Here is a 27,149-nt window from a genome sequence, read left to right on the forward strand (position 1 = left end):
ACAAAGCTCAAACTCTGCACCGAGGTCAGGATCGAACCCGGATCTCTGGTGCTGCCAGGATGATAAAAAATTATCAATTAAAAGAATTGAAAGCAAAAGCTACTGATGATAAATTGTTATCAGTTAATAAACAGCAAAATCAATTTGAGAAAGTTTAATTGATAAAAGAATTTCTGTCTGAATTGGTTTAAATCTGGTATTTTTACCCATCTTTGGTATTTGCATAATGAGGTGTGGAAGGGACAGCTCTGACCTTTAGTCGCTCTTGTTATGCACTCAACATGCAGGACTATTTGGTTATACTTTTATCTTTATCCTGAGATAGGAGAAATAAACAAAAAGATCGCTGTTGACATAGAAACATAGAAACATAGAAAATAGGTGCAGGAGTAGGCCATTCGGCCCTTCGAGCCTGCACCGCCATTCAATATGATCATGGCTGATCATCCAACTCAGTATCCTGTACCTGCCTTCTCTCCATACCCCCTGATCCCTTTAGCCACAAGGGCCACTCTTAAATATAGCCAATAAATTGGCCTCAACTACCTTCAGTGGCAAAGAATTACAGAGATTCACCCCTCTCTGTGTGAAAAATGTTTTTCTCATCTCGGTCCTAAAAGATTTCCCCCTTATCCTTAAACTGTGACCCCTTGTTCTGGACTTCCCCAACATCGGGAACAATCTTCCTGCATCGAGCCTGTCCAACCCCTTAAGAATTTTATACGTTTTTATAAGATCCCCTCTCAATCTTCTAAATTCTAGCGAGTACAAGCCGAGTCTATCCAGTCTTTCTTCATATGAAAGTCCTGACATCCCAGGATTCAGTCTGGTGAACCTTCTCTGTACTCCCTCTATGGCAAGAATGTCTTTCCTCAGATTTGGAGACCAAAACTGTACGCAATACTCCAGGTGTGGTCTCACCAAGATCCTCTACAACTGCAGTGGAACCTCCCTGCTCCTATACTCAAATCCTTTTACTTTGAATGCTAACATACCATTCGCTTTCTTCACTGTCTGCTGCACCTGCATGCATACTTTCAATGACTGGTGTACCATGACACCCAGGTCTCGTTGTAACTCCCCTTTTCCTAATCGGCCACTATTCAGATAATACCCACAAACACACAGATGCTGCAGGTCTGAAATCAAACCCACAGATGCTGAAGGTCTGAAATCAAACCGGAAAACATAACCTCAAGTTCCCATTTAGGTTGCACACCACCTTCCACTTTAAAATATCCCATTTAAAAATAGCCAAAATTACCTTTGAAGAAACCTATACACTAAAATGTGTGCTTGAAGACTGGTTACCAGAAGGTTGGATCTGACTGCTGAATACTTGCTCAACCGGCAAAGACACTGTGGGTTGAATAATTGGCTTCCTCTGTCCTCAATTTATTGAAATAGCAAATGACCAACGGTAGTCAAGTCAAGTCAAGTTTATTCGTCACCTACACATACGAGATGTGCAGTGAAATAAAAAGTGGCTCGCGAATGCTCGCGAATTGTGCAAAAAACAAACAAACAAACAAACTACAAACAGAATATTCACACATTACATATTTGTGGGAGGGAGGGAAGTAAAGGAAAAAAACAGCAATTTAAAAAAGACACCACACAACAGTAAAATGGTACAGTAAAGTTAGTCCCTGGTGAGATAGGAGTTTACAGTCCTAATGGCCTCTGGGAAGAAACTCCTTCTCATCCTCTCCGTTCTCACAGCATGGCAACTGAGGCGTTTGCCTGACCATAGCAGCTGAAACAGTCCATTGCTGGGGTGGAAGTGGTCTCCCATGATCTTGTTGGCTCTGGAGTTGCACCTTCTGATGTATAGTTCCTGCAGAGGGGCGAGTGAAGTTCCCATTGTGCGTTCGGCTGAACGCACTACTCTCTGCAGAGCCTTCTTATCCTGGGCAGAGCAGTTCCCAAACCAAATCGTGAATTTCCTCAATTGCCTGAGGTGGTAAAGACGCTGCCTTGCCTTACTCACGAGTGCTGCTGCGTGTGATGTCCATGTCATATCCTCGGAGATGTGGACTCCGAGGTATTTAAAACAGCTCACCCTATTCACAGTATCCCCATTTATCTTCAATGGTGTATACGTCCTTGGATGATGTGCCCTCCTAACGTCCACGATCAGCTCCTTAGCTTTTTTTGATATTTAAGAGGAGGCTGTTGTCCTGACACCAGAGTGCCAGATCAGCCACCTCATCCCGGAAGGCCTTCTCTTCGTTGGCTGAGATCAGGCCCACCACCACAGTGTCGTCAGCAAACTTGATTATCGAGTTGGAGCTGAACATGGCCACACAGTCATGTGTGTACAGGGAGTGTATACAGTAGGGGGCTGAGGACGCAACCCTGGGGGGATCCTGTGCTCAGGGTGAGGGACTTCGATGTATTTCCTCCCATCCTGGCTACCTGGTGAGAAAGTCCAGGATCCAGGTGTTGAGCCCCAATTCCAGCAGCTTTTCGGCCAGTCTGGTGGGCACTATCGTGTTGAAGGCTGAACTGTAGTCTATGAACAGCATCCTCACATAGCCCCCCTTCTGGCTGTCAAGATGAGAGAGAGCGGTGTGCAGAACCTGGGAGACTGCAACGTCCGTGGATCTGTTCGGACGGTATGCGAATTGTAGCGGGTCCATGTTGCGAGGGAGGAGCTGGGGTATGGAGGTAGTTGGGGTATGGAGGTACCTCTGGTCAACAGAGTGATGAAGACAGGAACCCCAAGCACATTTACACTGGGTGGAGCTGGGCAACCATTGTTCCACCATTCCTCAGAGTCAGAAACAAGCCACCCTAGAAACACACCGACCCCTGGTTCTGGATGCTTCACTCATGGGGAAAAACCAGGAGTCAAGAGTGTTAAATTCTCACACGTACAATGGAACAATTAAATTCTTACGTGCAGCGTAACATAACACCCGGCATACATCCAATCTATGGACATTTCATTCAGGTCACCCCTCATTCCTCCAAACACTAAAGAACAGAGGCTGAGCATCGGTCTCGCTACACACGGCAACACCAGTCTGATGAAACGTGATACAATATTATTCCTTATTCATGTCAATAAATGCTATCTAATACTGGTGCTTCTACAGCAAGGCACCATGATAATAGTACAAAAAACATTCACACAATACAGCATTGTTGCTTCATTGTCTGCTGGCGAGGATGGCCTCACATTTCCCACAGTCACCCCACCTGGCACCATGCTGTGACCCACCCACCCTGTCCCCACCCTTCTGAGCCCCCTCGCCACCCTCCACAAACTCCTGAACCCTCCCCACTCCACCCTCCTGAACCCTCTCTTCACCCTCAACCCTCCACCCCCCCCCTCCTGAACCCTCTCCTCACCCTCCTGAACCCACTCATCATCCTCCACACCCTATCCTCCCCCTCCTGAACCTTCACTCCCCACCCTTCCCCTAATGAACCCTCTCCTCACCCCATCTTCCCCTCCTGAACCCTCTCTTCACCCTCCACACCCCACCCCCCTCGTGAACCCTCTCTTCACCCTCCACACCCCACCCCCTTCCTGAACCCTCTCTTCACCCTCCACACCCCATCCACCCCGTCCTAAACCCTCTCTGCACCCTCCACCCCCCTCCTGAACCCTCTTCACCCTCCACACCCCATCCTCCCCCTCTTGAACCCTCTCTTCACCCTACACATCCCACCCCTGTCCCTCCCAAACCCTCTCTACACCCCCCAGACCACATCAAATAGTGAAAGGCCTGGATAGAGTGGATGTGGAGAAGATGTCTCCACCAGTAAGAGGGTCTCGGACCAGAGAGCAGTTTCAGAATTAAAGGATGAACTTTTAGAATGGAGATGAGGAATTTCTTGAGCTGGAGGGTGGTGAATCTGTGAGATTCATTGCTGCAGACGGCAGACATTAGGTATTTTTTAAAGTGGAGATTGTCAGGTTCTTCATTTGTATGGGTGCTAGGGTTATGTGGAGAAGGCAAGAGAATGTGGTTGAGAGGGAGAGATAGATCAGCCATGATTGAGTGTAAGACAAAAATCATCATCTGTATCTTTCGTTTCCCTTATCCCTAACCAGCCTGAAGAAGGGTCTCGACCCGAAACGTCACCCATTCCTTCTCTCCCGAGATGCTGCCAGTCCCGCTGAGTTACTCCAGCATTTTGTGTCTAACCATGATTGAATTGCGGAGTAGACTAGATGGGCCGACTTGCCTAATTCTGTGCTCCTAGTATGAACATCCCCACGGCAGACCCCTCCTCTGCCCGGTGATGCATAAACACGGGGCGTCACTGGGCGGCTGTGGCCGCAGGAACCCCTTCACTGATGAGCGGGGACCCGGTTGACAAACGGCGCCACTCTCCCCAGGGATTCACGGTGGCATTACAACAAAATGCAGCGCTGGAGACCCGGGTTCGATCCCGACTACAGGCGCTGTCTGTACGGAGTTTGCACGTTCTCCCTGTGACCTGCGTGGGGTTTCCCTGAGATCTCCTGTTTTCTCCCACATTCCAAAGACGTACAGGTTTGTAGATAAATTGGCTTGGTGAATGTAAAAATTGTCCCTAGTGGGTATAGGATACGTTTGCGACAACCAGTGATGGTGACTATAGTCAAAGGTACAGATGCAGAATGGGGTTAGGTTAGATAAGGGGGAGGTACAGCGAGACCTGGGTGTCCTTCTTGCCATAGAGGGAGTACAGAGAAGGTTCACCAGTGATTCCTGGGATGGCAGGACTTTCATATGAAGAAAGACTGGATAGACTCGGCTTGTACACGCTGGAATTCAGAAGATTGAGGGGGGATCTTATAGAAACGTACAAAATTCTTAAGGGGTTGGACAGGCTAGATGCAGGAAGATTATTCCCGATGTTGGGGAAGTCCAGAACTAGGGGTCACAGTTTAAGGATAAGAGGGAAGTATTTTAGGACCGAGATGAGAAAATCATTTTTTACACAGAGAGTGGTGAATCTGTCGAATTCTCTGCCGCAGAAAGTAGTTGAGGCCAGTTCATTGGCTATATTTAAGAGGGAGTTAAATGTGGCCCTTGTGGCTAAAGGGATCAGGGGGTATGGAGGGTTGGGATACTGTGTTGGATGGTCAGCCATGATCATATCGAATGGCGGTGCAGGCTCGAAGGGCCGAATGTCCTACTCCTGCACCTATTTTCTATGTTTCTATGTCCTTGTACATCGGTCACTGAAGGTTGGCGTGCAGGTACAGCAGTCAGTGAAGAAAGCTAAAGAACGTTGGCCTTCATAACAAGAGGGTTTCAGTACAGGAGTAAAGAGGTTCTTCTGCAGTTGTATAGGGCTTTGGTAAGACCACATCTACAGTATTGTGTCCAGTTTTGGTCTCCTAATTTGAGGAAGGACATCCTTGTCTCCTAATTTGAGGAAGGACATCCTCTCTCCCTCCCCTCTCTCTCTCTCTCTCCCCACTCTCTCTCCCTCTCCCCTCTCTCTCCCTCCCTCTCCCCCTCTCACTGTCTATCTATCTCTCTCCCTCCCGCTTCTCCCTCCCCTCACTGTCTCCATCTCCCCCCCTCTGTCCTCTCTCAGTCTCCCCCACTCTCCCTTTCTTCTGAAGAATGGCGGACTGCAGGAGTGGGGCGCATTTGTGTATGGCTGCTCTGCCTGCAGTCCGCCCTTCCACACTTTATTTTTTTTATTTTTAGTCCTGTTAAAAATGCTCTGAGTCGTCATCTATTCATGCAGAAATTTCCACGCAGCTTTTTAAATCCTTCTTCCCCATTTCGTCACAATAACCATTTTAATTTTGCGCATTGTTATTCTTGTTACCTTGGATAAAAGATTTTTATCCCATAAATAAGAACCAATAATAGTGAGGTGCTTGATTCAGATTCTTCTGTTCCTCTGATTCTCTCTGTTTCTCTCTCCTGTACTCCTCTCTCCCTTCTCCCCCTCCCTCTCCCTCTCCCCCTCTCCCCTCTCCCCTCTCCCCTCTCCCCTCTCCCCTCTCCCCTCTCCCCTCTAACCCTCCCACCCCCCCCTTCTGGGAGCATTATAAACAGTTGCTGCTAAAAAAGATTTTGTGTGGATCTGGTATATCTGGGTATTGAAGGCGCTTCTGGTCTGCAGTGTGCAATAGTCACCAAAATACACTGCATCTTTAGAAAGGAAAAATACAAAACATTTCAATCCCACTGGATAGGCCTTAGTCATGATGCTGTACAACATGGAAACAGGTCCTTCGGTCCAGCTTGGCCGTGCCGTCCAAGTTGGCATCTTGGGGTAGTCCTATTTGCCTGCATGTGGCCCATAGCCCTCTAAACCCTTCCCATCCATTTATCTGTCATTAATACCCTCAAGAAAATATTAAGTCTACATGAGCCTGCTTCAGTTTCCTGGGTCCAACTCAGAGAGAAGTCTCCCCCCTTTCCAGGGTTAATCGCTCCACTGTTTATAATGCTCTCTGCATTTATGAAGTCCTCGACAGTGAACCTCATGGGCAATCACTACCAAAGTGTCTGCCCACACAGTCAGTACACCTCTCCTACACTTGTCTCCCGTACTAAGTCACCCCAACCACCCCCTCCCCCCAATCCCCTCCCCCCTCCACCCCTCCCCCCAAGGAATGACTCCAAGTCCATTTCAAGTAGGGTGCAAGGCCACCAAATGCTATTTCCTACCATTTCAAGCAGGGTGCAAGATCACCAAATTCAAGTGCAGTTTCCTACCACTTCAAGCAGGGTGCAAGGCCACTAAATTCAAGTGCAGTTTCCTACCACTTCCAGCAGGGTGCAAGGCCACCAAATTCAAGTGCAGTTTGATACCATTTCAAGCAGGGTGCAAGGCCACCAAATTCAAGTGCAGTTTGATACCATTTCAAGCAGGGTGCAAGGCCACCAAATTCGAGTGCAGTTTCATACCATTTCAAGCAGGGTGCAATGCCACCAAACTCAAGTGCAGTTTCATGCCATTTTAAGCAGCGTGCAAGGCCACCAAACTCAAGTGCAATTTCATACCATTTCAAGCAGGGTGCAAGGCCACCAAATTCAAGTGCAGTTTCATACCATTTCATGCAGGGTGCAAGGCCACCAAATTCAAATGCAGTTTAATTTCATTTCAAGCAGGGTAAATCCACCATAAAATCACATAAAAACCACACACAGTTCAGTAGACATTCAGCGTGTTCAGTTGATTCACAGCTCAGGCAGAGAGTCATGAACTCTCGCTTCCCCCATCTTGCAGAGACTGAGGCAGTCCACACTTCTGGGTTTTATAGTCCCTACCCTCTCCCACCGGAAGGGGCGTGGCCTTTATAGCGTGATTGACAGGAGAGAGAGAATCTCAATATTTTTTAAACACTAATAACTCATTTATTTTTCATCGATGGGAAAAATCCTCAGCACCTGATGAGCAGAGTGGGACTGAGTAAGATGGCCAAAAATCACAGCCGTATGTGGCACCTTTTTTTCTAAAGTCAATATACAGCACAAACAGGAAGTGGTCAAGATTAGACTTTTAATCTTTTGCATTTTCAAACCAACCACTTTTGCATTTTCAAACCAACCACTTTTACATTTTCAAACAAACCACTTTTGCATTTTCAAACCAATCACTTTTGCATTTTCAAATCAACAATTTTTGCATTTTCAAACCAACCACTTTCGCATTTTCTAACCAACCACTTTTGCATTTTTAAATTAACCACTTTTGCATTTTCAAACGACATTTTCAAACCACATTAAGGGCACTCACAGGTCAGAAAAACCACTCACAATTTAGTAGGCATGTGTTCAGTGTTATTCACAGATCAGACTGAGATTTGTGACCTCTCCCTCCCCCATCTTGCGTCAACTGAGTCAGTCCACACTTCCGGGTTTTATAGTCCCACGTCCCTCCCATCAGAAGGGGCGTGGCACTCATGGTGTGATTGACAGGAGAGAGAAGCTCAACAAATTTTAAACACTAATAACTCTTTTATTTTTCATTAATGGGAAAAATCCTCTTATCCTGCACAGCGGAGAGGGACTGAGTAAGATGGCCAAAAATCACAGCCGTAAGTGGGAGCATTTTTTCTAAAATCAATCTGTAGTGCAAACAGAAAGTGGTTAAGATTTGAGTTTTAAGTATATAGATTTTGATAATCCTAAATATGGCCAACACATGTTTCTGAATGTATCAGCTCTGCCCATGTCTAAATCATGTCGGCATTCACAGTAGTTTGCAGCCTGCCCCTGATGTTCTTGGCACTGTCCTTCAGCCAGCCTTTTCTCCTTAGCTCCTGCTTGCAGATGGAAAGAATGCACCCAGGTTGTGTGAAATATGCCAAATATTCTGAATGTTGTTGCCGTTATATGGTTTGACTCTTTCTGTTTGTTCTTCAGTCCAACTAAGTTGTACCATTTAAGCTGTTCTTAGAAGGGTACTGAGATTAATGATTTTGTAGCCATTATAAAATAATGCATCATTCTTCTATACTTTCCTTGTATGATCTCTTCCCTGACCATAATTTCTTAGCCATTACTATGATATACCATTACGGTGTAGTTAATATATTTGTGCAATGAATTCTTCAACTTTTATAACTGTATTTGTACCAACCAACATTTAAACATGTTTATAATGTTATATCCATAAGCCTGAACCATATTTTAAAGGGACATGCCACAATGCAAGCCACCCTCTTCCAGCTTCACCAATGAGTGAACTAACTCAGTAGTAATAGGTGGTGTGGAATAGTACTCCCAAAGGATCAGAGGCACTATGATCTGCTGGTGAAGAACAGTGCTTAAAGGTGGCATCTTCTATGTGGAAGGTGACCATCAGCCCCAACGAGACTATAGGCTGGTTGGTATTGCCAGAGAACTCCCTGTACGGGCATGTGTGGAGTCTGTGAATTGGTATGTTTTGTAGACAATTGCATGGCGAAAGTCTCTGTGCCCTTGCTGACTGTTCCACTGGACTCCGAGAGTATGTGGAATTTTTATGACTTCCTTAATGCAGCAACAAAAGGCAAAAATGTGAGGTGGCAGCATCTGCAGGAGCAGCCTGAGACGAGAAAACTAACATTGACCATGACTTTGACCTTCACATTTGAGGTACGTGTGAGGTTGTATTGAGCTGTTGGTAAGATCAAAGGAAGCAATTTAGATAGCAACAAATAACTGTTGACATTGGTTTATGTTAAAGGACATAAAGTGCTTGAGTAACTCAGCAGGTCAAGCAGCATCTCTGGAGAACAAGGATAGGCGACGTTTTGAGTTGGGACCCTTTAAGTGAGCAGTTGTTCATGGGAGATGCAAGGAACTGCATAAGTTCTGAGCAAAGCACGAAGTGCTGGAGGAACTCAGCAAGTTAGGCAGCATCTGTGGAGGGAATGTTCAGTGCTGAGTGTCTAGCATGTTGTATTTTGCTCAGGCCATGGGAATTAAGGTGAGTAAAAGCTGGCTGCTCTACAAGAAAGAACTGTTATCTTTCATTACTGATGAAGTATATGTGTGGAAATATTGTTCACATTATTTGGGAGAGTTGTACAATGGAAAGGTTGTGAGGTCAAACAGAAATTCTGCCAAAAAGTCAGGAGTCAAGTTACCTGGTTGGGGCGCATGACAGAGGTTTGCACCACAGTGGCGACGCTGTGAAACGGCTGCGGCTCGCCTGCAGTCTGTCTGTTTTTACTTTTTTTGTGTTGTTTTTTGTGTCTAGTTCAGTTAAACATTTGGTTATTAGGTTGTGTTATGTGTGTGGGGGGGGGCTGAAACAGGACTTTCAGTCTCTCCCTTCGGGGGAATGCGACTTTCTTGTCGTAACCCCCTTCTCTTCCCCCGCCTGAGCTGAGGCCTAATGGCGGAGCTGGCGGCCTCCAACCTGCGACCGACCTCGAGGCTCCGGAGGTAGAGCCAGCCAGGACTTACCAACGCGAGGCTGGCCGTCTTCGAGCTGCGGCGACGTTCGGGCAGCGGCACGACTCGGCGCTCCGGTGAGGGCGGACGGCGCGGGGCTGAGACACTCCTGTGTGGGCGGCCCGGCTACCGGCTGGAAGGCGCTTCCGTGTGGGCGGCCCGGCTCTCGGCTGGAATGCGCTCCCGTGTGGGCGGCCCGGTGCGGGGCTGAGACTCTCTCGTGTGGGCGGCCCGGTGCGGGGCGGAGACGGTGCTCCGGTGGCTGAGGCGGCGTTCTGGCGGCGGCGACCTGAATCCGGGGCTCGGCCGCGGGCCAGTGGACGACATCGTCGGGAGCTCGCAGGTCACAGGCTGGCGCCTGTTTTCTGGAGCTCCCGTGGCAACAGCTGCGTCCGCTGGACTGGAGGGCGGCAGCTTCGACCACCCCCGGGCCGCGGAGCTTGAACCGCGGGACTGACTTACCATCGCCCGGTGGGGTATCGCCTCAGCGCAGAGGGAGAAGAGGAGGGAAGAGACAGTAACTCTAAGACTTTTGCCTCCATCACAGTGAGGAGGTGCTTGGTGAACTCACTGTGGTGGATGTTAATTTGTGTTTGTTGTGTGTTGTTATTATTACATGTATGGCTGCAGGCAACAACATTTCGTTCAGACCGAAAGGTCTGAATGACAAATAAAGGATTCAATTCAATTCAGTGCTCTGCTCCGTATTAAACCACTTATAATTGCACAATAGCATTTTTTAATTGAAGTTGGTTTACAAGAACATCTAGGCCAGTCAGGTGAAATGTGATGCATGCAATGAGATTAAAGATTCAAGATACAAGATACATTTAATTGTCACATGTGCCAGATGGCACAGTGAAATGAAATTTCCATACAGCCATACAATTTAAAAAATAAAGAACACACACTATAGGATTTGGCATAAAACATCCCCACACAGCAGAATCAAAGTTTCCCACTGTGTGGGAAGGCACCAAAGTCAGTCTCTTCCTCCACTGTTCCTCGTGGTCAGGGCCTCCCTAAAGCCCTCCGCAATTGCAGCTATGGGCGGCCCGATGTCCAGGACCGCACGCCGGGGTGATACAAGTCCGGCGTCGGGGCTGCGTGACGTCCTCAGCGGCGTGGACACAGAGTCGGCCCCCTCCTACCGGAGTCGGCGGCTTCCAAAGTCCGCAGGCCGCGCCGGGTGGAGACTGCTGCTGCAGACCCTCTGCAAGGCGCCCCAGGACTCCACGATGTTGTTCAGCGCCGCCCGCGTTGGGAGCTCTCCGCACCAGAGCTCCACGATGTTGGAGCAGCGGCCCAACACTCCGGAGCTCCAAACGGCGACCCAGGTAGGCATCGCCCGCTCCGCGGTGACTCCAGCGCTGCGCCGCCGCTGTAGCAGCCCTGGTCTGGTTCCCGGTTCCCGGTTCCCGGCAGGAAAGGCCGCTCCGATCCAGCTGGTAGGCCGCGAGGTGGGGGGCGAGGACGCGACTCGGAGAAATAGTCGCGTCCCCGCCAGGAAGAGACTGGGAAACGGTTTCCCCCTTACCCTGCCCCCCCTCCCCCACATAGAAAAGTTAAAGTTTCCCCCAACACAAAACTTTAGACTAACTAAATATAAAAAAAAAGATTGAAATAACAGACAGGCTGTCGGTAGAGGCTGCTGCCAGTGCAGCGCCCCTAGAGGGGCATTGACTCCTGACTACGGATGCTACGCAGTGGTGCAGCGGTCGAGTTGCTTCCTCACAGCACTAGGGATCCGGGATTGATCCTGACTACGGATGCTGCCTGTATGTAGCTTGCACATTCTTTCTGTGTACGTGTGGGTTTTCTCCTGTGCTCCGATTTCTTCCAACATTCCAAAGACGTGCAGGTGTGTAGGATAATTGGCTTCTCTAAATTGTCCCTAGTGTGAAGGATAGAACTAGTGTATGGGTGATCGCTGGTCAATGTGGACTCAGTTGGCCGAAGGGCCTGTATCCACACTGCATCGCCAAACTAAACTAAAATATATTCAGCCAGTGCTAGTTTGTGAAGAAGACAGCATCCTAGCCTCGAACGGAAGAGTTGTTGACAGTGAGTAACTAGTTTGTTCAGTTCATCCTAGAACATTGACCACTTACTGAATCCTGCCTTGGGATTGAGATGATTTCTGCACCGGATTCCAATCACATAAAATGACCAGTTTTGGGCAGAGGAAAATTTCATTATATCACGTTCTATGGAAACTCGTCCTGAGGCCTGGATCAGGGAAATGTGCAGAACTTCAGCTTTACGACTAATGGGGATGGCTTGCATGGGGAGTGCAAAAGGAAAAAGAATGTGTTTCTGTTGTTGGATAATTTTGTTATGTTATTTTTCATTGATGCACAAGGATGCACAGAAAGGCTTGAGTGTCCTCCATTTGATGGCACCTGTAGCAGCCAAGTACAAGATGCCCAAACTATAAGCTATAGTATGTAGCAACATCAATGAATCCCAGGAAATTTGAAAATTCTATTGAACTGACCGGGTCAATGATCATAGACATACAACGTGGAAACAGGCTCTTTGGCTCAACTTGCCCATGCCGACCAACATGCCTCATCCACACTAGTCCCACCTGCCCATGTTTGGCCCAGATCCCTATAAACCAATCCTATCCATGTACCTATCTAAATGTTTCTTAAACATTGTGATAGTACCCGCCTCATCTACCTCCTCTGGCAGCTCATACACCCACCATCCTTTGTGAATCTAATGGGTTCTAACCATGGTTTATATCCAAGATTGCTCTCTGTAAATGTCAGCGAATGGTCTACTGGAAGATATATAATCCAGAATATGAATCATTTCTACTTGTGTACTTTTGTCTTTTAGCTTTAAAGGAAAAGACAAAATTCATGTTGCTTTTTCTTCATTCAGAACCATCATTGCATCACAGATGGAACCGGTATCTGCTCGATCAGTTTTCCCATGCTTTGATGAACCTGCTATGAAGGCAACATTTGACATCAGACTAGTGCACCGTCCCCAGTTTGTGGCACTCTCTAACATGCCAGCAATCTGTGAGTAAATGCATTTAAATGATTTTCTAAAGGTCTTGCGTGTTCTCCAATTAAGCTGTGCCTCTGGTAACTAGTCCACACATGTCAGTTTTTACATATATATGTTAGTTTTTAATGCTACAAGTTCTAAAGCACAGAAATAAGCCCTTCTGCCCACCATATCCATGCCAACCAAGTGCCCATCCATACTAATCCATTTTAACTAGAATTTGATCCTTAGCCTCCAATGCCTTGGTGGTTCGAGTGTTCCTTCAAAACTCTCTGCCTTCACCATCCACTCATGCAATGTATTCCAAATTGTAATAACCCTCTGGATGAAAATCATTCTCAGATACCCTCTAAACCTTATGCCCCTTACCCTAAAACTATGCCCGCTTATCTTTAAACACTTCTGCTCTGGTGAACAAGATTCCAACCATTTATCCTACCAAGTCCCATCGGAATTTTGTATCCTCTCTCAGCTTCCTCTGCTAAATGAAAAACAACGCAGCCTGTTCAGTCTCTCTTCATAGTTCATGTTCTAGGAGCAGAATTAGGCCATTCGGCCCATCAAGTCTACTCCGCCATTCAATCTTGGCTGATCTATCTTTCCTTCACAACCCCATTCTCTTGCCTTCTCCGCATAACCCCAGACACATAACTCCGTTTATAACTGAAACACTCCATCCCAGGCAACTTCCTGGTTAATTTCCTCGGCACCCTTGCCTACATAATCACTCCCCTCCTATAGTTTTACAATCAGAATTGCATATAGATGTTTGTGGGTCCTGCTTATCCTGGAGGCAGCAACCCATCCTGGACTACCTGTGGGTGAGGGATCTTTGCAATCTCCAATTAAGCCAGTGAAAACACAGACTTGCATAAGATTCACTGTGCTCCTTACTTTAAGTGGGACTAGACAAAGTGGGACCCGTTGGGTCCTATGTTCACACGGGAGTGCTGATCCCCCAACGAAATATTCCATCTCTCCACAAATTCCAATATTGGTGGCCAGTGGGAGGGGGGGCTTTCTGGAGCACTAGTATGGGTGTTGTGGGCCGAAGGGACTGGTTTCCAGAGGGCTCGTATGGACATTGTGGGCCAAATGGATTCCTGGGCTAGCAGCTCAGTCACTCAGGCCTGATGGGCTGGCAGCTCAGTCACTCAGGCCTGGTCGGCTGGCAGCTCAGCCATTCAGGGCTGGTGAGCTGGCAACTCAGTCATTCAGGGTTGGTGAGCTGGCAACTCAGTGACTCAGGGCTGGTGGGTTGGCAGCTCACTTATTCAGGGCTGGTGGGCTGGCAGATCGGTCACTCTGGGCTGGTGGGCTGGCAATTCACTCATGGCCATTCCTTGAATTTCCATTGCAAGCAGAGTGCAGGCCACCAAATTCCATTTCATAGCATTTCAAGCAGAGTGCAGGCCACCAAATTCAATTTCATAGCATTTCAAGCAGAGTGCAGGCCTCCAAATTCAAATGCAATTTCATACCATTTCAAGCAGCGTGCAGGCCACCAAATTCAAATGTAATTTCCTACCATTTCAAGCAGAGTGCAGGCCACCAAATTCAAATTCAATTTCATACCATTTCAAGCAGAGTGCAGGCCACCAAATTCAAATTTAATTGCATACCAATTAAAGCAGAGTGCAGGCCACCAAATTCAAATGCAATTTCATACCATTTCAAGCAGAGGGCAGGCCACCAAATTCAAAAGCAATTACATACCATTTCAAGCAGCGTGCAGGCCACCAAATTCAATTGCAATTTCATACCATTTGGGATTTATACTCCTGTACCCACCCTTACAGAAGGGGCGTTACCTTCATCATGGTGATTGACAGGCAAGAGGACTAATCAGCTGATCTCAAGATTTTTTAAACATTCACAATTTTTTAATTTTTCATCGATTGGAAAAATCCTCAGGGCTCCCTCAGTGGAGGAGGACTGTGATTAAGATGGCCAAAAATCGTAGCGATATATGGTACCATTTTTCTAAAATCAATATACAGTGCAGACAGGAAGCGGTCAAGATGAGACTTTGAGTTATATAGATGTTGTTATTATTCAGGCTTTCTTCTTTTGTATTTTCCTTTGCCTCGAATATGCAACCGACTATCAGCTCTGAGTGTCACAGTGCCATGTAAGCTTGGTTTCATTTGAGAAAGGAGCTGAGACCTTTGAATGAAATTGTTAATAGACAGCAAAGGCACTGTGAATCATGGCACTGGCAAATGGTCAGTTTTAAATATTTGTTTTGTGTAAATTCTGGTTTTGGATATCTTACAGTTACTGAGGAAATAAATGACAAATGAAAATCTGTAGCTGCAAGTTTCTCAGAAAACACATCAATGATGTTTTGAGCAAAGGTTATAGGTGTCTGGATAGTCATGAATTTACCCTCATGAGTAATCATGCTGGGGTTGAATCCCATGCCTCATGGTAGGCGGGTTTTCCCCTATGACTGAGACAGTGGGCTTGTCCCGTGCCTAAGGGCAGTGGGCTTGCCCAGTGACTGAGGGCAGTGAATTTACCCCTGTGCCCCTGTGGCAGTGGGCTTTCCTGTGACTGGCAGTAGGTTTGCCCCTGTGATGGAGGGAGATGGGATTGCCCACAGTTGCTGAATGCCCCTGCAGTCCGTCTGTCTTTTTGTTATTTTTTGTCCCGTTTTAATGTAGTTTTTATTTATTTTTTGATGGGGTATGTGTGTGTGTGTGTGTGTGTGTGTGGGGGGGGGGGAACTTTTAAAATCTTTCCCCTGCACGGAGAACCTGACCTTTTCCCTGTTGGGTCTCCGTTGTCGTTGGGGCTGCAACGTGGAGCGGCCTCCAGCAGGAACGACCTGGGGCTCCAGTCGCGGAGCTGCGGACTTACCCACCATCGTGGAGCGGGTGGAGCTGTGGTGGCGCGCTGCTGTTACCCGACCCCCGGAGATTCAGAGGCTCCAACCGCAGGTCCGGTGGACAGTAATATCGGGAACCCGCGGGTCCCTGGTGGGAGACCGCTTTTCGGGGCTTCCGCAACGGCGACTTCTCCCGCCCGAGTCGCGGGGTCGAGGAGTACCTGGAGCGGGGCTTGACATCGCCCGGTGCGGCTTCAACGGCTGCGGGACTTTGCTAGCGCCCGCCGGGGGCACCAACAACACCAAGACCTGGAGCGCGGCCTTGCATCGCCCGGCGCGGCGTTAATGGCCGCGGGACAATTGCCATCGCCCGCCGGGGGCTTTGACTCTGACATCGGGAGGGGAATGGGGAGTGCAGGGGAGATATACGTTTTTTGCCTTCCATCACAGCGAGGAGGAGATGTGCTGTGATGGATGTCTGTGTAAATTGTGTTGTGTCTTGGGTCTTTTTTTCTTGTGTGTATGACTGCAGAAACAACATTTCATTTGAGCCTCTATGAGGTTAAAGTGACAAATAAATTGTATTGTGTATTGTGTAGAAGACCATATGTTTATCCTAAATGTATGCCTTTTCTTCAACATCAAGTTGCATCAAAATAACATCCTGTTCAATCAGAGTACAATCAAATTAACATAAACTAATCAGGGTGCATGTAAATACCGAACACATTTATCCGTGTCTTATATCAAGCATTTTAACTAATTTCACATTAAGTATGCACCTGGCTCAGTAAATCTTGGATTGTGATTGCCTTGTTGGTTTGTGCCTGATTACATGTGTGCTCAGGTTTAAATGCAAAGGAAATTGAAGGCAAAACATTTATAATTGATAAAAGTTAACACCAAAGTGTGATGACAAGAATGGATAATTGCTATCTGTACAGCTTTGTTTGTAAATTGGTGGAACAAATTGGCCATCCGTCATGATGTCACTTGATTAACATTTTCAGATTAGAAATTAAAATTGGTTAGGCTGCATAAAAGGAAACTGATCCCTTGGCATGGTAATGATAAATGTTACCTCCAGTGAAAATGAGATATAACTTGTTGTTGTACAATAAACACCTCCACATAGTTTTTCATTTAGATATATGTGTATATATGGATTGATGGATCGATATAAGGTTTAATCCTTATTGATTAATATTATCAATGAATCACTGGTAATGTTTACAGGAATATTACAACATTGTCAAAATTCAAAGTAGCATTCAGATAATTCTGCTGCAATGAAATCTTCTTGTGAAACTTCACATTGTATAAAATCATGTATTATCAACAATTCTGGCAATGAAGAATAGGGGTTAGGTATCTTCCCTGAGCTACCATCTACCTCATTGGAGACCCGTGGAACACCTTTAATTGGACTTTATCTTGCACTGTACGTTATTCCCTTTATTCTGTGTCTGTACACTGTGGACAGTCCAATTGTAATCATTTCCTCTGATTGGATAACACGCAACAAAAAGATTTCATTGTACATCGGTACATGTGACAATAAACTAAACTAACTAACTAATGAAGGTGCAGGACAGTTTCAGACTCACAGTAATAAAGGTTTTTTTCCCCATGATTTTCAAAAACAATGGGGGGTTTTTTAACAGCTGTAAGTTTTTTTTCTGATAACCAAAATTTGATTGTTCAGTAGATTATTGGTGCACCAGTATTAATAGAAGCAATTGCTTGTCAATTTTCAAAGTAATTTTTAAGTAGCCTTGTGTGGTGAAAGTAGCACCGTATGTTCCAAAGAGACAATGGTGTTGTGGGGCTAGTTCCCATTCAAGATTGCATTATAACTATATCAGCTAAGATAATACAAATAGTGTTCTTTAATTCATCAATTGCATAATATGCAATTCACATTGTGGAAATATCTATTTTAGCAGAACAACATGTTCTGAGAAAAACAAAGTGACGTGCCACAATGACTATCGACCAGTGGCACTAACGTCTGTGGTGATGAAATGCTTTGAAAGGTTGATCAGGGCGCATATCAACTCCTACATCGACAAGAACCTCAACCCGCTGCAGTTCGCTTACTGGCACAACAGGTCAACGGTGAATGCGATCACACTTGCTCTCCTCTCCGCTCTGGACCACTTGGACAACAAAAACTCGTGTGAGGGGCTGTTGTTCATAGACTATAGCTCGATGTTTAATACCATCATCCCCTCCAAGCTCACGGATCTGGGTCTCTGCGCATCCCTCTGCAATTGGATCCTCGACTTCCTCATCCCCAGACCACAGTCTGTCTGTATTGGTGGAACGTGTCATCCTCGATAACAATCAGCACGGGAGCACTTCAAGGCTGCGTGCTCAGCCCCCTGCTGTACTCACTCTATACTCATGACTGTGTAGCTGGACCATAGTGTGAACTCCATCATCAAGTTCGCTGAAGACACCACTGTTGTGGGAAGTATCACTGATGGTGACGAGTCTGAGTATAGAAGTGAGATCAACCAATTGACCAATGGTGCCAGCACAACACCCTGGCTCTCAACACCAGCAAAACCAAGGACCTGATTGTGGACTTTAGAAGGGGTAGGATAGGGACACAAAATCCTGTTTATATCGACAGATGGTGGAAAGGGTCAAAAACTTCAAATTCCTGGGCGTGCATATTTCTGAAGACCTTTCCTGGCCCCAGCACACTGATGCAATTATAAAGAAGGCACATCAGCGCCTCTACTTCCTGAGACGATTACAGAGAGTAGGTATGTTAAGGAGGTCTCTCTCGACCTACTACAGGTGCACAGTAGAGAGCATGCTGACTGGCTGCATCGTGGCTTGGTTCTGCAACTTGAACGTCCAGGAGCGGAAAAAAATGCAGAATGTTGTAACCACTGCCCGTTCATCATCGGCTCTGACCTGCCCACCATCGAAGGGTTCTATCACAGTCGCTGCCCAAAAAAGGCTGCCAATATCATCAAAGGCCTATGCCATCCTGGCCACACACTCATCTCTCCGTTGCCATCGGGAAGAAACAGCCACTTCCCCACAGCCATCAGGCTATTAAACACAACATCAAACAGGCTCTGAACAATAACAGTCTATTATTACTATTGCACTTTATCTGTTTATTTATTGATTTGATTTGATTCGATTCAATTTATTGTCATTGCACTTTTCAGTGCAACGAAATGGTTTAGCCTGCAGTCATAACATAGAATAAATAACAAACACTCAACACAGTTTAAAGTCCCAAAGTCATTGTCTCTTCCCTCCTTGCTCTCCCTCTGCGCTGAGGCAATCCAAGCCTCCGATGTTGTGACCCCACCGGGTGATGGTGTATATATATGGTCTATGGTATATAGAGAAACTGAACTTTTATCTCCTGTTCTGTATTATGTTTACATATTCTGTTGTGCTGCAGCAAGCAAGAATTTCATTGTCCTATCTGGGACAAATGACAATACAACTCTCTTGACTCTATCAGTATTTATTCTAGTTGCAATTTTTAATAGATACAGGGCATCTAGTAAAAGCTGCTGGATATTAATGTGACACATTGTGATATTAGTTTTGAGAGTTGAAGTGATACAAGATCAAGGTTTGTATACCATCATAAAATGGATACAAGATGGAGTGGGTTTCCATGAGCAACAAATTTGAAGAGCTTGATGGTGAAATCACGGGATTTTGTGAGATTAAAAAAAGCCATTGATTTTGGTTAATACATTTCTCTTGAAGTTGCAATGCGGTGGAAATCATGTACATTGTGCCACTGGATTAACAGCCTCTTAAATGTGATCCAAAGAGCAGCCCATCTACTACTGGCAGGAGACCATTGAGGAGAACCTTGGAGATAACTCTCCCTGTGGAAGACTACGGGAAGACTCTCTGTCGTCCGTGTTGAATCCTTTCTTGAAGATGGTCACAATTACCCTGGCATGACCTCCACATTGCAGATTTGGGACTCAGAGGTTGTTCATTTGTGACTGAGGCTTCTTTCCAAGCCTTAAAACATCAGCAGGAATACTGTTTGCTCCCGGTGTCCTGTCGTTTTCCAATTGGTATGTGACCATTTCAACTTCTTATCAGTCAGGGATGGCCAGGAGACTGTTCGAGATAGTTTGATAGTTTGGTGTTTAAGAATGAACTGCAGATGCTGGAAAAATCGAAGGTAGACAAAAATGCTGGAGAAGTTGAGCGGGTGAGGCAGCATCTATGGAGTGAAGGAATAGGTGACGTTTCGGGTTGAGACCCTTCCTCAGACAGATGTGGGGGTGGGAAGAAGAAAGGAAGAGGCAGAGACAGTGGGTGTGGGAGAACTGGGAAAGGGAGGGGAAGGAGGGAGAAAGCAAGAAGGACCACCTGAAATTAGAGAAGACCTCTTGGATGCCTCTCATAACCATCAACCTGCTTTAGATCTGTTTATTTTAAACTGCCGGCAGGACATCAACCACCTCAACTTCTCCACTCCCCTTTCCCACTCTAACCTCTCCCCCCCTGAACATGGAGCCCTCCACTCACTCTGCAACAACCCAGACAGGGTGATCAAACCTGCCAACAAGGGAGGTGCCGTGGTAGTCTGGCGCGCTGATCTCTACCAGTCTGAGGTCAGGCACCAAGTTTCAGACACCTCCTCCTACATACTTAGCTGAGTTTCTCCAGCATTTTTGTCTACCTTTGATAGTTTGGTGGGTTTGAACAAAGGAGCTCAGTTCAAGAGTTTGCAGTGCTCCTTCTCCTGAGTGCTAATTCCCTCAGTGTTCTTGATAAGTGAAGAAAAGTGTATTGGTTGCTGAAGTCATCAGACTTTGCACAAAAGTCTACTTGGCAGCAGAGATACTTACAGGAACACCTCAGGATAACAGCAATTCACTTTCTGCAAGATCCTTCAAATCCACTGGAACAATAAGTAAATCAACATCAATGTCCTTTCAAAGCCAAAATCCCCTGCATTGAAGCCACAATTACACATGTTCTACTCATATGGGTCGGCCACAAAGTTTGAATGCATGAATCAAGACTCCTGCAACAAACACTCTCCTTTGAACTCTGTTCATAGTAAACCTCTCTGAATGAAAAAGGTGCCCTTCATGTCCCTTTTAAATCTCTCCACTTTCAGCTGCGAGTGTATTCATTCCAGAGTAGAAGATACTAAAACTAGAGGGTATATGGTTAAAGTGAGGGGGAAGAGGGACCTCGGAGACAACCTTTTTTACTCAGAGAATAGTCCAATTGTGGAATGAGCTGTCTGAAGAAGCTCTGAGGTAGACACCATCACGGTTTTCAAAAGACATTTGAATGGATATATAGATTGGAAGTGCTTAGTGGATATGGGCCAATTGTAGGAAATAGGGCTAGCTCAGGATATCAATTTGTTTGGCATGGATTTTGGGCTAAAATGCATGTTCTGTGCTGTCTGACTCCATGATACTGGTTACTCCATCGACAATTTGAAGGGGTTTTGCAAAATGTGCATTCGAGCTGGATGTTACAGATTGTGTCTTATTGATCCATCTGCATCCCATGGTGGTGTGCAGATCCTCTTGGCATGGGACTTGTTCAAGGCAGAGGGTGGTGTGGGTGATATGCAAGTACTGGGGATCGCCATGTCCCCTGTACCATGCATTTACCATCCTCTCTATGGCAGTCTTTTGTACATCTGTTGTGACTACCATGGAAGAGCTGCAATAAGTTCCCATCCACTTTCTATTGATCATGTTAGTAAAGACTCAGTCATTGGGAAACTCTCATACAATTCCCATTGGGAACTGAACATGTCCTATTTTAGCAGATAATTTTGTGTAGTGTTGTTTGTCACATATCTTTGACCTATTCCATGTTTTTGGCGAGGGGTCTAATAGAGAGTTGGTGCCACATACAGCAATAGTTTAGTATACCATAAAAAGGTGTTATCCTATTTTTAGACAACCATGACTTATGGAGTTGTATTTTGGTTGTAATCTCACTAAATAACCATTCGGGTTCTATCCTACAACTGTCATGGCCTGCGTTTCGGCCAGAGCGCAGGGGATAAAGCTCACCGCACAGTTGTTGACAACCTTCTGGAGAACTGTGACATACTATGTATGCAAGAGACATTCTTAGCAAAGTGAGGCTTGGACAAACTCAATTCTCTCTAAGACAACTTTCATGGGGCTGGGGAGACTACAACTGACCTTGGCATGGGAATAGCCAGAGGTAGGCTATCAGCGGGTGTGGCTATTCTATGGAACAAGAAGCTTGATTAATCAATAAATGTGGTTCGGCTTGATGCTGACTGCTGTAATGCAATATACTTTGCTCACACCGACAAGGAATTTGTTATCCTGAATGTGTATACACTCTATGAATGCCTTCAGAATGAGGATGAATATTTAAATAGGCTTTTACCTATTCCTTTATTCAAAACAATAATTATTGTAGTGTATATGTCAGCAGGGATATGAATGCAGATATCTCAGACAGGAACTCACTATTTGCCAATCATATGGCTCAGTTCTGTCAAGATAATAATTCTATATTACATAGAAACATAGAAAATAGGTGCAGGAGTAAGGGCTGAATATCCAACTCAGTATCCCATCCCTGCCTTCTCTCCATACCCCCTGATCCCTTTAGCCACAAGGGCCACATCTAACTCCCTCTTAAATATAGCCAATGAACTGGCCTTAATTACCTTCTGTGGCAGAGAATTCCACAGATTCACCACTCTCTGTGTAAAAAATGATTTTCTCATCTCGGTCCTAAAAGACTTCCCTCTTATCCTTAAACTGTGACCCCTAGTTCTGGACTTCCCCAACATCGGGAATAATCTTCCTGCATCTAGCCTGTCCAACCCTTTAAGAATTTTGTAAGTTTCTCTAAGATCCCCTCTCAATCTTCTAAATTCTAGCGTGTACAAGCCGAGTCTATCCAGTCTTTCTTCATATGAAAGTCCTGCCATCTCAAGAATCAGTCTGGTGAACCTTCTCTGTACTCCCTCTATGGCAAGAATGTCTTTCCTCAGATTAGGAGACCAAAACTGTACGCAATACTCCAGGTGTGGTCTCACCAAGACCCTGTACAACTGCAGTAGAACCTCCCTGCTCCTATACTCAAATCCTTTTGCTATGAATGCTAACATACCATTTGCTTTCTTCACTGCCTGCTGCACCTGCATGCCTACTTTCAATGACTGGTGTACCATGACACCCAGGTCTCGTTGCATCTCCCCTTTTCCTAATCGGCCACCATTCAGATAATAGTCTACTTTCCTGTTTTTGCCACCAAAGTGGATAACCTCACATTTATCCACATTATACTGCATCTGCCATGCATTTGCCCACTCACCCAACCTATCCAAGTCACCTTGCAGCCTCCTAGCATCCTCCTCCCAGCTAACACTGCCCCCCAGCTTCGTGTCATCCGCAATCTTGGAGATGTTGCATTCAATTCCCTCATCCAGATCATTAATATATATTGTAAATAGCTGAGGTCCCAGCACTGAGCCTTGCGGTACCTCACTAGTCACTGCCTGCCATTCTGAAAAGGACCCGTTTACTCCTACTCTTTGCTTCCTGTCTGCCAGCCAGTTCTCTATCGACATCAATACTGAACCCCCAATACCGTGTGCTTTAAGTTTGCATACTAATCTCTTATGTGGGACCTTGTCGAAAGCCTTCTGAAAGACCAGATATAACACATCCACTGGTTCTCCCTTATCCACTCTACAAGTTACATCCTCGAAAAATTCTATAAGATTCGTTAGACATGATTTTCCTTTCATAAATCCATGCTGACTTTGTCCAATGAATTCACCACTTTCCAAGTGTGCTGCTATCCCATCTTTCATAACTGACTCCAGAATTTTCCCCAACACCAATGTTAGACTAATGGTCTGTAATTCCTCGTTTTCTCTCTCCGTCCCTTTTTAAAAAGTGGGGTTACATTAGCTACCCTCCAGTCCTCAGGAACTAATCCAGAATCTAAAGAGTTTTGAAAAATCATCACTAATGCATCCACTATTTCTGCAGCTACTTCCTTAAGTAATCTGGGATGCAATTTATCTGGCCCTGGGATTTATCGGCCTTTAATCCATTCAATTTACCTAACACCACTTCCCGGCTAACCTGGATTTCACTCAGTTCCTCCATCTCATTTAACCCCCGGTCCCTTGCTATTTCCGGCAGATTATTTATGTCTTCCTTGGTGAAGACAGAACCAAAGTAGTTATTCAATTGGTCTGCCATGTCCTTAGAATCATAGAATCATAGAAAGTAGGTGCGAGAGTAGACCATCAGGTCCGTCGAGCCCGCACCGCCATTCACTCATGGCTGAACACTAAACAGACACACTTACCCACAAACAGTAGACACAAGACACAGAACACAAGACACTACCCTCCCCTCTATACCGCTATCACCCCTCTCCACCCCAAGAACCGCGTGATCTCCTGGGGGAGGCAAAAAACCGGATAAAAACCCAGGTCCAATTCGGGAAAAAAATCCGGGAAATTCCTCTCCGACCCCAATCCAGGCGATCGACACTTGTCCAGGAGATCACTCAGGTCTACTATACTAACCATACCTAGGTCCATATCCCTGCCCTCTCCCCGTAGCCCCTTATCCCCTTGGCAGCTAAAAAACCATCTATTTTTGACTTAAATAAATTTAACGTTTCTGCTTCCACTGCTCCCTGGGGCAGTGAATTCCACAAACTAACCACCCTCTGGGTGAAGAAGTTCTTCCTCATCTCAGTTTTAAAAGAGCCCCCCCTCACTCTGCAACTATGTCCCCTAGTTCTAGCCTCCCCGATCATTGGGAACATCCTCGGTGCATCCACCCGATCAAGGCCCCTCACGATCTTACACGTTTCAATGAGATCGCCTCTCATTCTTCTAAACTCCAAAGAGTAGAGTCCCAGCTTACTCAACCTTTCCTCATATGTCAATCCCCTCATTGCAGGAATTAATCTTGTAAACCTTCGCTGCACTGCCTCCAGGGCTAGTACATCCTTTCTTAAGTATGGACCCCAGAACTGTACACAGTATTCCCTAGCCTCCCTTAGCTCACTGTACTCCCTTAGTCCTTGTTCCCCATGATCAATTTGCCTGTTTCTGATTGCAAGGGACCTACATTTGTTTTAACTAATCTTTTCCTCTTCACATATCTATAAAAACTTTTGCAGTCAGTTTTTATGTTCCCTGACAGTTTTCTTTCATAATCTATTTTCCCTTTCATAATTAAGCCTTTTGTCCTCCTCTGTTGGACTCTGAATTTCTCCCAGTCCTCTGATAGGCTGCTTTTTCTGGCTAATTTTTACGCTTCATCTTTTGTTTTGATACTATCCCTGATTTCCCTTGTTATCCACAGATGCACTACCTACCCTGATTTATTCTTTTGCCAAACTGGGATGAACAATTGTTGTAGTTCATCCATGCAGTTTTTAAATGCCCTCCATTGCCTATCCACCGTCAACCCTTTAAGAATCATTTGCTAGTCTATCTTGGCCAATTCACATCTCATACCCTCAAAGTCACCTTTCTTTAAGTTCAGGACCCTTGTTTCTGAATTAACAATGTCACTCTCCATCCTAATGAAGAACTCAACCATATTATGGTCATTCTTGCCCAAGGGGCCATGCACAACAAGACTGCTAACTAACCCTTCCTCATTACTCAATACCCAGTCTAGAATAGCCTGCTCTCTCATTGGTTCCTCTACATGTTGGTTTAGAAAACTATCCCGCATACATTCCAAGAAATCCTCTTCCTCAGCACCCCTGCCAATTTGATTCATCCAATCTATATGTAGATTGAAGTCATGTAGATATTGTCAAGCAAAGTGCGTTTACCTACAGATAGTTATATTTACATTAGTGAGGTCTGGCACACTGTCATGGCTGGATCATTGTATTAGTACATCTGATGCACATGCCTCATTGGAGTGTATTCTGTATGGGGCAGCAATGACTGATCATATACCTGTTGCTATGTCAATAAATGTTGAACAACTACCTGTGGTATCCAGAGATAGAAATAGCTTTAACAGAAAAACTGGACTGGTCAACCCTCACAAAGGAAGACATCTTAGCCTATTATGCTCATACAGATAAATCCTAAACCATATAACCATATAACAATTACAGCACGGAAACAGGCCATCTCGACCCTTCTAGTCCGTGCTGAACACGTATTCTCCCCTAGTCCCATATACCTGCGCTCAGACCATAACCCTCCATTCCTTTCCCATCCATATAACTATCCAATTTATTTTTAAATGATAAAAACGAACCTACCTCCACCACCTTCACTGGAAGCTCATTCCACACAGCCACCACTCTCTGAGTAAAGAAGGTCCCCCTCATGTTACCCCTAAACTTCTGTCCCTTAATTCTCAAGTCATGTCCCCTTGTTTGAATCTTCCCTACTCTCAGTGGGAAAAGCTTATCCACGTTAACTCTGTCTATCCCTCTCATCATTTTAAAGACCTCTATCAAGTCCCCCCTTAACCTTCTGCGCTCCAAAGAATAAAGCCCTAACTTGTTCAACCTTTCTCTGTAACTTAGTTGTTGAAACCCAGGCAACATTCTAATAAATCTCCTCTGTACTCTCTCTATTTTGTTGACATCCTTCCTATAATTAGGCGACCAAAATGGTACACCATACTCCAGAATTGGCCTCACCAATGCCTTGTACAATTTTAACATTACATCCCAATTTCTATACTCAATGCTCTGATTTATAAAGGCCAGCACACCGACAGCTTTCTTTACCACCCTATCTACATGAGATTCCACTTTCAGGGAACTGTGCACAGTTATTCCCAGATCCCTCTGTTCACCTGCATTCTTCAATTCCCTACCATTTACCATGTACGTCCTATTTTGATTTGTCCTGCCAAGATGTAGCACCTCACACGTATCAGCATTAAACTCCATCTGCCATCTTTCAGCCCACTCTTCCAACTGGCATAAATCTCTCTGTAGACTTTGAAAATCTACTTCATTATCCACAACCCCACCTATCTGAGTATCATCTGCATACTTACTAATCCAATTTACCACACCATCATCCAGATCATTGATGTACATGACAAACAACAGTGGACCCAACACAGATCCCTGTGGCACCCCACTAGTCACTGGCCTCCAACCTGACAAACAACCATCCACCATTACTCTCTGGCATCTCCCATTCAGCCACTGTTGAATCCATCTTGCTACTCCACCATTAATACCCAACAATTGAACCTTCTTAACCAACCTTCCGTAAGGAACCTTGTCAAAGGCCTTACTGAAGTCCATATATACAACATCCACTGCTTTACCCTCATCAATTTCCCGAGTAACCTCTTCAAAAAATTCAAGAAGATTAGTCAAACATGACCTTCCAGGCACAAATCCATGTTGACTGTTCCTAATCAGACCCTGTTTATCCAGATGCTTAT

General features: G+C 45.5%; 1 protein-coding gene across 1 annotated transcript in view; it reads left to right on the plus strand.

The window, feature by feature from the left end:
- LOC116970861 (aminopeptidase Q-like) overlaps positions 1–27,149 on the plus strand; it is a 186,213-nt gene that overhangs the window by 63,226 nt on the left and 95,838 nt on the right. Inside the window, exon 2 of the mRNA XM_033017459.1 lies at positions 12,750–12,892. Coding sequence (XP_032873350.1) covers positions 12,750–12,892 — 143 coding nt within the window. The remainder of the gene's footprint in view (positions 1–12,749; positions 12,893–27,149) is intronic.

This window comes from Amblyraja radiata, chromosome 3, assembly GCF_010909765.2.
Source record: "Amblyraja radiata isolate CabotCenter1 chromosome 3, sAmbRad1.1.pri, whole genome shotgun sequence".
NCBI classification, from domain to species: domain Eukaryota; kingdom Metazoa; phylum Chordata; class Chondrichthyes; order Rajiformes; family Rajidae; genus Amblyraja; species Amblyraja radiata.